At 42.9% G+C, this 13,434-nt stretch overlaps 1 protein-coding gene across 1 annotated transcript in view; it reads right to left on the bottom strand.

Annotated features, from left to right (window-relative positions):
• PELP1 (proline, glutamate and leucine rich protein 1) overlaps positions 1–13,135 on the bottom strand; it is a 45,086-nt gene extending 31,951 nt beyond the window's left edge. The window contains exon 1 of the mRNA XM_003416876.4: positions 12,747–13,135. Coding sequence (XP_003416924.2) covers positions 12,747–12,995 — 249 coding nt within the window. The 5' untranslated portion in view covers positions 12,996–13,135. The remainder of the gene's footprint in view (positions 1–12,746) is intronic.
• Positions 13,136–13,434: the final 299 nt, after the last annotated feature.

The following is a 13,434-nucleotide window of genomic DNA, read 5'->3' as shown; positions in this document are numbered from 1 at the left end:
GTGAGAGTTTTTATCATAAATGGGTGTTGGACTTTGTCAAATGCCTTTTCTGCATCAATTGATAAGATCATGTGGTTTTTGTCTTTTGTGTTATTAATATGGTGGATTACATTAATGGTTTTTCTAATATTAAACCAGCCTTGCATACCTGGTATAAATCCCACTCGGTCATGGTGAATTATTTTTTTGATATGTTGTTGAATTCTATTGGCTAAAATTTTGTTGAGGATTTTTGCATCTATGTTCATGAGGGATATAGGTCTGTAATTTTCTTTTTTTGTGATGTCTTTACCTGGTTTTGGTATCAGGGAGATGGTGGCTTCATAGAATGACTTGGGCAGCATTCTGTCATTTTCTATGCTTTGAAGTACCTTTAGTAGTAGTGGCGTTAACTCTTCTCTAAAAGTTTGGTAGAACTCTGCAGTGAAGCCATCCGGGCCAGGGCATTTTTTTGTTGGGAGTTTTTTGATTACCGTTTCAATCTCTTTTTTTTTATGGGTCTATTTAGTTGTTCTACTTCTGAATGTGTTAGTTTAGGTAGGCAGTGTTTTTCCAGGAATTCATCCATTTCTTCTAGGTTTGCAAATTTGTTAGAGTACAATTTTTAGTAATAATCTGGTATGATTCTTTTAATTTCAGTTGGGTCTGTTGTGATGTGGCCCTTCTCGTTTCTTATTCAGGTTATTTGTTTCCTTTCCTGTATTTCTTTAGTCAGTCTGGCCAATGGTTTATCAATTTTATTAATTTTTTCAAAGAACCAGCTTTTGGCTTTGTTAATTCTTTCAATTGTTTTTCTGTTCTCTAATTCATTTAGTTCAGCTCTAATTTTTATTATTTGTTTTCTTCTGGTGCCTGATGGATTCTTTTGTTGCTCACTTTCTATTTGTTCAAGTTGTAGGGACAGTTCTCTGATTTTGGCTCTTTCTTCTTTTTGTATGTGTGCATTTACCGATATAAACTGGCCTCTGACCACTGCTTTTGCTGTGTCCCAGAGGTTTTGATAGGAAGTATTTTCCTTCTTCTTGCATTCTATGAATTTCCTTATTCCCTCCTTGATGTCTTCTATAACCCAGTCTTTTTTCAGGAGGGTATTGTTCAGTTTCCAAGTATTTGATTTCTTTTCCCTAGTTTTCCTGTTATTAATTTCTAGTTTTATTGCCTTGTGTTCTGAGAAGATGCTTTGTAATATTTCGATGTTTTCGATTCTGCAAAGGTTTGTTTTATGACCTAATATGTGGTCTATTCTAGAGAATGTTCCATGTGCGCTAGGAAAAAAAAGTATAGTTTGCAGCAGTTGGGTGGAGAGTTCTGTATAAGTCAATGAGGTCAAGTTGGTTGACTGTTGTAATTAGGTCTTCCATGTCTCTACTGAGCTTCTTACTGGATGTCCTGTCCTTCTCCGAATGTGGTGTGTTGAAGTCTCCTACTATAATTGTGGAGGTGTCTATCTCACTTTTCAGTTCTGTTAAAATGATTTATGTATCTTGCAGTCCTGTCATTGGGTGCGTAAATATTTGATATGGTTATGTCTTCCTGATCAATTGTCCCTTTTATCATTATGTAGTGTCCTTCTTTATCCTTTGTGGTGGATTTAAGTTTAAAGTCTATTTTGTCAGAAATTAATATTGCTACTCCTCTTCTTTTTTGCTTATTGTTTGCTTGATATATTTTTTTCCATCCTTTGAGTTTTAGTTTGTTTGTGTCTCTAAGTCTAAGGTGTGTCTCTTGTAGGCAGCATATAGACGGATCGTGTTTCTTTATCCAGTCTGTGACTCTCTGTCTCTTTATTGGTGCATTTAGTCCATTTACTTTCAGCGTGATTATAGATAAATAAGTGTTTAGTGTTGTCATTTTGATACCTTTTTATGTGTGTTGTTGACAATTTCATTTTTCCACTTTTTTGTGCTGAGACATTTTTCTTTGTAAATTGTGAGATCCTCATTTTCATACTATTTGACTTTATGTTTGTTGAGTCGTTGTTTTTCTTGGCTTTTATTTTGAGTTATGGAGTTGTTATACCTCTTTGTGGTTACCTTAATGTTTACCCCTAGTTTTCTAAGTAAAAATCTAACTTGTATTGTCCTATATCGCCTTGTATCACTCTCCATATGGCAGTTCTGTGCCACCTGTATTTAGTCCCTCTTTTTGATTATTGTGATCTTTTACGTATTGACTTCAATGATTCCGTTATGAGCTTTTTTTTTTTTTTTTAATTAATCTTAATTTGTTTTTGTGATTTCCCTATTTGAGTTGATATCAGGATGTTCTGTTTTGTGACCTTGTGTTTTGCTGGTATCTGATATTATTGGTTTTCTGACCAAACAATTTCCTTTAGTATTTCTTGTAGCTTTGGTTTGGTTTTTGCAAATTCTCTAAGCTTGTGTTTATCTGTAAATATCTTAATTTCGCCTTCATATTTCAGAGAGAGTTTTGCTGGATATATGATCCTTGGCTGGCAGTTTTTCTCCTTCAGCGCTCTGTATATGTCATCCCATTGCCTTCTTGCCTGCATGGTTTCTGCTGAGTAGTCTGAACTTATTCTTATTGATTCTCCCTTGTAGGAGACCTTTCTTTTATCCCTGGCTGCTTTTAAAATTTTCTCTTTATCTTTGGTTTTGGCGAGTTTGATGATAATATGTCTTGGTGTTTTTCTTTTTGGATCAATCTTATATGGGGTTCGATGAGCATCTTGGATAGATACCCTTTCGTCTTTCATGATGTCAGGGAAGTTTTCTGTCAGCAGGTCTTCAACTATTTTCTCTGTGTTTTCTGCCCTCCCTCCCTGTTCTGGGACTACTATCACACGCAAGTTATCCTTCTTGATAGATTCCCACATGATTCTTAGGGTTTCTTCATTTTTTTTTAAATTCTTTTATCTGATTTTTTTTCAGCTATGTTGGTGCTAATTCCCTGGTCCTCCAGATTTCCCACTCTGCATTCTAATTGCTCGAGTCTGCTCCTCTGACTTCCTATTGCGTTGTCTAATTCTGTAATTTTATTGTTAATCTTTTGGATTTCTGCATGCTGTCTCTCTATGGATTCTTGCAACTTATTAATTTTTCCACTATGTTCTTGAATAATCTTTTTGATTTCTTCCACTGCTTTATCAGTGTGTTCCTTGGCTTTTTCTGTAGATTGCCTTATTTCATTTTCGAGGTCATCCCTGATGTCTTGAAGCATTCTGTAAATTAGTTTTTTATATTCTGCATCTGGCAATTCCAGGATTGTATCTTCATTTGGGAAAGATTTTGATTCTTTTGTTTGGGGCGTTGTAGAAGCTGTCATGGTCTACTTCTTTATGTGGTTTGATATCGACTGCTGTCTCCGAGCCATCACTAAGATATAGCAGTGGTTTATTCTATAATTGCTCACTGAGTCTTACCTTCTTTTGTTTTCTTTCCATATACGTGGATGGGCTACTGGATTGTGCTGTCTTGTTTGTTGTAGCCCTTGACTTACTTATGACCTATTACCAGCTGGTTTGGGCTGTTGCCAGATATATATGCCTGAGTCTATTCACTATTCTTGAGTAGAATCTGATTTTGGGTCATCAAGTGTGTGCTGCACCCTAACACCTATCCACCTCGAGAAGTAGTGGTGATAGTTGTGTGCACCAGATTCTATTAGCAACTGGGGTTCATCCTCCAAGGGGGGCAGGATGCTGACAGGCTTCCCCCAAGTGTCAGTGAGGTAGGTGTGTCTCTATTCCTATAGCACCTTGGTGGGAGGGCACTGCAGCTGTACCTTGGGCCTCCAATGTAAGCACCTCTACTGATTAGTAGGTGTCACCCTCCTTAGACCCCTAAGGCAAGAGGCTAGGTGGTCTGGGGGGAGCTTCAGCCCTCAGTTCCCTGTTGTGGGTCAGTTAGGACTCTGTTGAACAAGCAGAGATATCAGACCTGGGAAACTTGTTTTTCCAGTAAATCCGCTAAAAAAAAATGCAGTCAGATCCCTATCAGAACTGCCTTTGGATTATAACCGCCACCTTGTTCCCTGTAAGGATGAAAGCCCGAGATTTGGATCATATATGCTTGGCTGGAGCTGGTTCTGTGTTTTTAGTCCAATTAGGGAAGGATTTTTGGTCTCTGGGTTTTTTGTGGTTGCTTCTCTCAGGCCGGAAGAATGGGTTAGGAAAAGACCAAAAAAAAAAGGGAAAAGCAAAGCTGCCGCGGAGCCGGAGCCGAAAGCTGCCGCGGAGCCGGAGCCGTTCTCCCTCTGGCTCGGGAAATTCCAATGTTAATGAAGCCGCCTGGGAAGCGGCGGGGGGGATTCAGAAAAACAGGAGAGTAGCACCCCGGAACATAGCCAAAGTTGCTTATCTTGCTTGGGATGACTATTTTATCTGTCGCCTATGTGTGCTGGCTGTGCGGAGATTGCCCCCGAGGGTCTGGCCCGCTAAAGCCGCGGTCAGATCCTCCTCTGCCAGTCCAAAGCCCAGCGTCAAGGTTCCCCTGCTAGGACGCTGCACTCCCAGCTCCAAAACCAGTCACTGCCTCCCAGGGACTTCTCGTCCGGCCAGCCGCGTCGCCGCGCCGCCTCCGCGGACCGGCTGGGCCCCCTTCCGGGGTTAGTTTAGGGGAGTAGGGCTGCGCCCCGTGTTTGTGCCATGAGTAGATGCCGTGTTCAGCTCCCCTGCGCCCAGTCCAAAGCCTGGCGCCAAGGTTCCCCGGCTGGGACGCTGCACTCCCGGCTCCAAAACCAGTCACTGCCTCCCGGGGATTTCTGCCACCAGCCGCGTCGCCACGCTGCCCACGTGGACCGGCTGGGTCCCCTCCCGGGGTCAGTTCAGGGGGGTAGGGCTGTGCCCCTTGTTTGCGCCGTCACAAGATTTTGTGTTCAGCTCTCCTGGGCCCAGTCCTAAGCCCGGCAACAAGGTTACCTGACTGGAACGCTCGCTCCAGGCTCCGAAAACAGTCGCTGCTTCCCCGTATTTGTTCATTCTCCGTCTCTGTCATTCAGGTCAACTCTTTAAATCTGTGTTTGTTGTTCAGGGTTCGTAGATTGTTATGTATGTCATCGATTCACTTGTTTTTCCGAGTCTTTGTTGCAAGAGGGATCCGAAGTAGCGTCTACCTAGTCAGCCATCTCGGCCCCGCCTCCAACGACATTTTTTAATGAGATAGAGAAACACATCACCAACTTCATATTGAAGGAAAGAGGCCCCAACAAAGTGGGAGGCCTCACTCCACCTGATTATGGAACATTTTATACCACCGCAGTAGTCAAAACAGCCTGGTACTGGTACAACAACAGACACAAAGACCAATGGAACAGAATTGAGAATCCAGACATAAATCCATCCATACACGAGCAGCTGATATTTGACAAAGGCCCAAAGTCAGTTAAATGGGGAAAAGACAGTCTATTTAACAAATGGTGCTAGCATAACTGGATCTCCATCTGCCAAAAAAAAAAAAAAAAAAACACCGATACCTTACACCATGCACAAAAACTAACATAAAATGGATCAAAGACCTAAATATAAAATCTAAAACAATAAAGGTCATGGAAGAAAAAATAGGGACAACATTAGGAACCCTAATACATGGCATAAACAGTATACAAAACATTACTAAAAATGCACAAACACCAGAAGAGAAACTAGATAACTGGGAGCTCCTAAAAATCAAACACCTATGCTCATCCAAAGACTTCACCAAAAGAGTAAAAAGATTGCCTACAGACTGGGAAAAAGTTTTTATCTGTGACATTTCCGATCAGTGTCTAATCTCTAAAATCTACATGATACTGCAAAAACTCAACTACAAAATGACAATTAACCCAATTAAAAAATGGGCAAAGGATATGAACAGGCACTTCACTAAAGAAGACATTCAGGTAGCTAACAGATACGTGAGGAAATGCTCACCATCATTAGCCATTAGAGAAATGCAAATTAAAACTACAGTGAGATTCCGTCTCACTCCAACAAGGCTGGCAGTAATCCGAAAAACACAATAAATGTTGGAGAGGTTGTGGAGAGATTGGAACACTTATACACTACTGGTGGGAATGTAAAATGGTACAGCCACTTTGGAAAAAACTAGAAATAGAGTTACCATACGATCCAGCAATCCCACTCCTTGGAATATGTCCTAGAGAATTAAGAGCCTTTACACGAACAGATATATGTACACCCATGTTCATTGCAGCACTGTTTACAATAGCAAAAAGATAGAAGCAACTAAGGTGCCCATCAATGGATGAATGGATAAATAAATTATGGTATATTCACACAATGGTATACTACACATCAATAAAGAACAATGATGAATCCTTGAAACATTTCGTAACATGGAAGAATCTGGAAGGCATTATGCTGAGTGAAATTAGTTGCAAAAGGACAAATACTGTATAGGACCACTATTATAATAACTGCAGAAATAGTTTAAACACAGAAGAAAATATTCTTTGATGGTTATGAGAGGCAAGGAGAAGGGAGGGAGGGGGTTTTCACTAATTAGATAGTAAAATAGTAGATAAGAATTATTTTAGGTGACAGGAAATACAACACACAATAAAGGCGAGGTCAGCACAACTGGGCTAAACTAAAAGCAAAGAAGCTTCCTGAACAAACATAGCAGGGCAGGGGTTTCGGGACCATGGTTTCAGGGGACATCTAAGTCAACTGGCATAATAAAATCTATTAAGAAAACGTTCTGCATCCCACTTTGGAGAGTGGCTTCTGGGGTATTAAACTCTAGCATGCGGCCATCTAAGATGCATCAATGGCTCTCAACCCACCTGGAACAAAGAAGAATGAAGAACACCAAAGACACAAGGTAATTATGAGCCCAAGAGACAGAAAGGAGCACATAAACCAGAGACTGCATTGGCCTGAGACCAGAAGAGCTAGATGGTACCTGGCACAACTGATGACTGCCCTGACAGGGAACGCAATGGAGAGCCCCTGAGGGAGGAGAGCAGTGGGATGCAGACCCCAAATTCTCATAAAGCGGCTAGACTTAATGGCCTGACTGAGACTAGAAGAACCCCGGAGATTATGGTCCCCAGACCTTCTGTTGGCCCAAGACGAGCCATTTCCAAAGCCAAGTCTTCAGAGAAGGACTGGACTGGACTATGGGACAGAAAATGATACTGGTGAAGAATGAGCTTCTTGGATCAAGCAGACACATGAGACTATGTTGGCAACTCCTGTCTGGAGGGGAGATGAGAGGGCAGAGGGGGTCAGAAGCTGACCAAATGGACATGAAAATAGAGAGTGGAGGGAAGGAGTGTGCTGTCTCATTAGGGGGAGAGCAATTAGGAGTATACAGTAAGGTGTATATAAATTTTTGTATGAGGGACTGGCTTGACCTGTAAACTTTCACTAAAAAGCACAATAAACATTAAAAAAAAAAAAAAAAAAGAAGGCTTTCTTTCAGGGCACAAGTGACAACTTTGAGGTCCTTTATGTGGCACTTGAGCCGTGACTCTGAAGCCCTGAGTGCATTTCTTTCTTTCACCATTTTGTCTAGCAAAAGTAGGACCAACCAACCAGCTTCCTTACACTTCTCATCCTAATAAAACTACAGAAAAGTATCCAACATGTGATCAGCCAGAGCCTCAGCTCTCACCAATACCAGGTCACTGGTGGTGATATTTTGTGTATTTCTATTGCCATTTCACACGAGGGACTAGCAGTGCCCTCTTTACTACTAGAAGCAGAGTCATCAACAACTTTTAAGACTAACCAGACTTGAGAACCAATTTAGAAAACTCATCCTTAACAATTTTGTTTCTCTAGAATCACTCTTAGTACCAAATGTCTTAGGCTGGGTTCTCTAATGAAGCGAAGCCAGTGAACCGTGTATATAGACAGAGGAAGAGAGAGAAGGAATCAATCTCAAGAAAATGGCTCACTCAGTTGTAGAGGCTGACAAATCCAGAGATCGGCAGGTAAGCTTCTAGCTCAAGTCCCAAAAACTGGAGGTCAGCTGCCAACGGGACGGATGTAGGATCCAGAGCAAGAACACTCTGGAACATCCATTTATATGCTGGAGGCAGGCCACATTCTCAAGGAAACTCCCTGTCAACTGACTGGCTGCTCACAGCGAAGCTCATCATGGAGTTGATTACATCACTCCGTAACCACCAAATTACCCTATTACATAACTGCCAAAGTCTATCTTAAGCGCCAAACCAATAAGAAGCACAGCCCAGCCAAGCTTACACACAACCTTAACCATCACATCAGTAATCAAAGTCATTATTACCACATCGTGTGCCGTCTGGTATGACGCAGTAAGGACACAAAAGCCCTTCTGGGATATTCATGCTAAAAACACGCAAACTGAACCTAGTCATGAGGAAACAGGAGACAAACCAAACTAAAGGACATCCTACAAAATAACTATTCTATACCCATTGCTATCAAGTCGATTCTGACGCATAGCAACCCTACAGGACAAACTGTTCCATAGGATTTCCAAGGCTGTAATCTTTAAGGAAACAGACTGCCACATCTTTCTCCCGTGGGGCGGCTGGTGGGTTCTAACCGCTAACCTTTCAGTTAGCAGCTAAACACTTAGCCACTGCACCACCAAGGCTCCTTAACTATCCCGTACTCTTCGAAAATGTCAAGATCATGAAACAAAGACTAAGAAATTATTTCAGATTTAAAAAGACTAAACAGACATGACAACTTAATCCAGTGTGTGATCCTGAATTGGATCCTACCTAGACCAGGATTTGTTTTTCTTTTGGTGTAAGGGTCACTTGTAGGACAGCTGACAAAATTTTAACAAGATTTACAGCTAATTTTCTGATTTTGATGATGGAATGTGGTTATGTAAGAAAACATCCTTGTTTTTAAGCAAATACACACTGAAGCATTGAGATAAAGGTGCACCATGTCTGCAACTTACTCTTAAATGGACCCAGGAAAAACATACAGAGAATAACACAAATAAGCATTTAAAATGTTGACATTTAGGATATACAGGAATTCTTTATACTATTCTTTCAACTTCTCTGTGAATTTTAAATTATTGTAAAACAATGCCTGAAAAAAATTGGAGAACAATTTGAGAGCGAGTACAGACAATTCTTTTGAGGAGTTTTGCCACAAAGCGACATAAAGAAACGTTGCAGGAGCTGGAAGGGATTATTTGTTTAAAGCAGCTTTGAGCTGTATGCTGACGAAAATGATCTAACCGAGAGGGGAAAACTGATGATGGAGGAAGTGGGGAGTGTTGCTGACACAATGTCCTCGTGTAAGCGGAAAGGGGATGGATCTAGTGTACAGAGGAGCAATGGCCCTAGATAGGAGCATGCACAGCTCATCCGTAGTATTGGGAGGGAGGCAGAGTATATGTGCACAAATGCAGGTGAACACGGACATGGTGGCAGGAGGCTGGAAATTCCCATCTGGCTGCTTCTACTTTCTCAGGAAAAGGGAAGTGAGGTTATCAGCTGAGAGTGAGAATGGAGAAAAGGTATCAGAAGTTTGAATAGAAGGTGTTTAATAGCTGTCTAGAAAAGTACAAATGTAGTAGGATTGCTGGACGACACTAAGGGTCCACTTGAGGTGACAATGGCTGTGAATTTAAAATGAGACCAGTCAGCAAGGATACACGTTTTCCTCCAGCTACACTGAGCTGTGCAGTGCAGGCCCAGAATAAAGAGTTGGATTTAACATAAACGGTGGATTGCCAGGCAAGAATAATGAAGGGAGAGAGGGGCAGGAAGTGATCATAATGACCCATAGAATTCAGCCTGAGTAAGAAAGTGAGAACATGACAGAAAATAAACAAATTAATTTCTTTCCAATAGTGATAACTGCTGGGAAAGAAACAAAATAAGATAGTGTGCCAGGGAATGACTTGAAGGGGAGGGACTTTTATTTTAAGACAAGATAGTCAGGGAAGCCTCCTGTGAAATGGTGGCATTTAAGCTGAGACCTAAATGAGAAGCTCGCCTTCCCATGAGCCAAGAGTAAAGGAACTGATGAGAAATGGCCCCAGCTCGCTCTAGAAATGAGATAAGCCTGAGTGGCTAGAACACAGTTCAGAGAGGCAGGTAGTCGTATGAGAGGAGGTCAAGAGGAAAGCAGAGGCCACACTATGTATGTACGGCCTTGTGCTATAACAAATTACCACAGGCTTTTAAGCAGGAGATTGCTGCAATTAAATTGATGTTTTTAAAAAGATCACTGGTTACCAGCTGGAGACTGGACAGTACTAAGCCCTAGGGACATAAGGCAGACCAAGACACTGTGTTTCTGTCCTTCAAAGAATGCACACATATAGAGGAAACAACGAAACAAGACTGAAAATTTTTCACTGTTAAATCTGGGGGATGGGTACATAGTACAGGATGGGGTAGTTCAAAATACTATTTTTTCTACTTTTGTCTATGTCTGAAATTTTCCATAAGTTTTTTAAATTACAGGCAGAAACAAAACAAATCAAAGCTTACTGGTATGGATGTGTAGGAGGGGGGTTGTACATACAAATGAAATAAACAGATAATTTTAATAAGATGTAATAAAGATCAGTTAACCATAAGCGGTTAAGAAAGTATTCCCAGAGACAGCAACAAATAAGCAGAGAATTAAAAAGATTGGGGGAGGGTAGACGGGGAGGCAGCACAGGGGAAGATTCCAGAACAGTAAGTACAAAGGCCTTGAGGCAAGAAAGCCCAGCTACTGAGGATTTTATAAGGAAGCAAACAGGATCAGAATTTTACTTCAGAAAGACTCACAGCAAAGAGACCAAATAGGATATTGTTGTTATTATCTAAACTAGAAATTGTGACCTGTTCCACTTTGGAACTACTAAGTTGTGGTACCTGTGGGAAAGCAAGTTGCGATTAACCCTAGATGGATGAATCTCTTTTTCTCTCAAGCTCCAGGCCTACTTACTTACCTTCATTTCTCATTTCAACTAGAGATCTCTGAGGGAAAGGACCATGTCATATTTGCCTACCTAGAGATGAGGAACAGTACCTCACACATAAATACTCCATAAATGTTTGTTGGACAAAAGTCTATGGGAAAGCAAAGGAAACTCTTCACACAGTTCCACGTACTGAGGACCTAGTACATGAAACATGAGCAGAAAAAAATTGAAGGCAGGATATACCAAAAAAAATGTGGTACAGGCATTAAACAAGGACCCTAGTTTCCCATATCACTCTTAGCTTCTTTCCTCAAAATTCTACTAGACTTAGGTACTTAGGGAAAATAAGCACGACATTAAGTTCGTGTAGCTGGCCTTGAGGGAAGAAGGAAAGTCTCAAAAGAGATCATAAAAGAAATCACACATTCATAGGCAGGATAGATAGTATTTCAGAAATGCTTGAGAGATAAGACATTTCTGGGCCTGTTTTGAGTGTGATACAACTGAGAAAACAGCAGAGGAATCATGTGAATTAGACGGAAATTTAGAGGGAGAAGAAAATATACAATCAGCTCCTGCTTCTGAAACCGGCCTGAAATAGCAACTGTATGATTTTGTCACCCTCAACTGAGAAGTAATGTAAAAGACTATATAATAAATGAGGTCATCTCAGGTAAATTTCGGGCTAAGATTATTGAACCACGCAGCATGTTGTGACAACCCTCTTCCTGGAAGAAAACAAAGAGCTGGGAAGACCACGGTAATAAATGCTGGACAAGGAGACCTCATGAGAGAGAGTCTTGAAGGATAATTAGGTGAGGGGCTTGAGCGGGGAGGGCAGGAGATAATACTAAAAAAGCATCTACTATAGGTTGGACACATTATGTCTTAGAATCATTACCTTCACCTGGGGAAGATGATGGGGGTTCAAGCTTTCTTCTGAAAGCTACTCAGAAGACAAAATCAACAGGACTGCATAGACTGCAATATGAGAATGTGTGAGCAAGAAGGAAGGGTCCAGGATAACCCCTGGGTTTCCAGCTTGCAGAACTGAGTGGAAGTTTTATTCTGCTTTTAGGGTAGTCCAGATTACCCCTCTAACTTATGTCTACAAAGCTCTGCATGACCTGTCCACTGCTGCCCATCACACCTGCCTCATCTCCACCCACTCTCTTCCGATCCATCTCTTGGCGCCAGGCACAATGACCTTCTTGACAATTTCTTCCTACCACAGGGCCTTCCCACAAAGCTTTCCTCTGAGTCGCTCCTCCCCATTTTCCTTCCCTAGCCAACCCTTGGTACCACAGTCGTTAAGTGCTACAGCCGCTAACCAAGGCTGCGACCAAAGGGTCGGCAGTTCAAATCCACCAGGCGTTCCCTGGAAACCCTATGGGGCAGTTCAAGTCTGTCCTTATCGGGTCGCTATACGGAATCCACTCGATGGCAAAGGGTTTAGTTTGTTTGTTTTTTTTAGCCAACCGCTACACATCCTTGGGATCTCAGATTAAACTCCAATTCTTCAGGAAACCCTTTGCAATTCTCCAGATTAGGTTACGTGCACTAACTCAGAGGAAACAATTCCACAGAACAGATATAACCAAAGCAAAAGAGTTTAAGGATCATTCAACTAGCGAACGACGGGGCCTGGAATTGAATCTGTTCATGTGTGCCTACCAAGAGTCTAGCAACAAAGAAATAAGGCCCATTCTCTTCCCTGGCGAAACTCATGGCTGGTCAATGAGAAATGCGTGAATCTCATTGGGAGTGATACCCAGATCTGCTTTCTGCCCGCAGCTCTTCTTCCCTCAACATCCCCATGCAGCTGCAGTGCACCGGGACTCCGTTGCACAGGTACCCCGCGCTAACCTTCCCACAGGGCCGCGGGGACGCGGGCCTAGGACTCACCTGGGCCCCGCCCACCGTCCCATGCAGCTGCAACAGGCACATGAGCCCGGGCAAATGTGGGCCCGGGCGCACTGGAGGATGCACGGAAGGAACAGTGGACCCCGTTCGCGGCTGTAGCAACCCGGACACGCTCTCCAGCAGCAGCAGGCGGAGACGCGGACCCGAGCTCATCGCTGAGAGCCCCCCAGTCCCGCCAGGAACCGCAGCCGCGGAGCCCGCAGAGGGCCCACTAAGAACGGCTGCCGCCATCTTCACTCGGGCTCTAGTGGTGGCGTGGCGCGATGACGCAAACACCCAGCGACGGACGCCTCCTGTGGAGGGGGCGTGAGGAGGGGGCTGTGGTCCTGCGCACTGGGTGAATGGAGGTTGGGGGACGCCGGGCTCTGAGTGGGAGGGAGCATGCGCGCGTAGAGAGACGGAGGCTCCCGGGCGGTAAGCTTTAGCTCCCGGAGAGTAAGCAGCCTGCTGGTGAGGCAAGGCGGCCTGGGGCAGGGCGAGGGCGGTGCAATGGTGCGGTAGGAACACGTGGGTAGGAAAAAGGCGCCAAAGTCCGAAAGATTTTTCTTAAGCCAATCGAGCCTCATGACTCCTTCGCTCTAAAAAGAAACCAAATCTGTTGTCTTCGAATCCCACTCATAGCGACCCTATAGGACACAGCAGAACTACCCCATATGGTTTCCATGGAGCG

The sequence above is a fragment of the Loxodonta africana genome, chromosome 18, assembly GCF_030014295.1.
Source record: "Loxodonta africana isolate mLoxAfr1 chromosome 18, mLoxAfr1.hap2, whole genome shotgun sequence".
NCBI lineage: Eukaryota > Metazoa > Chordata > Mammalia > Proboscidea > Elephantidae > Loxodonta > Loxodonta africana.
The sequence above is the reverse complement of the archived record's forward strand: the minus strand, read 5'-3'. Positions and strand labels throughout refer to the sequence as shown.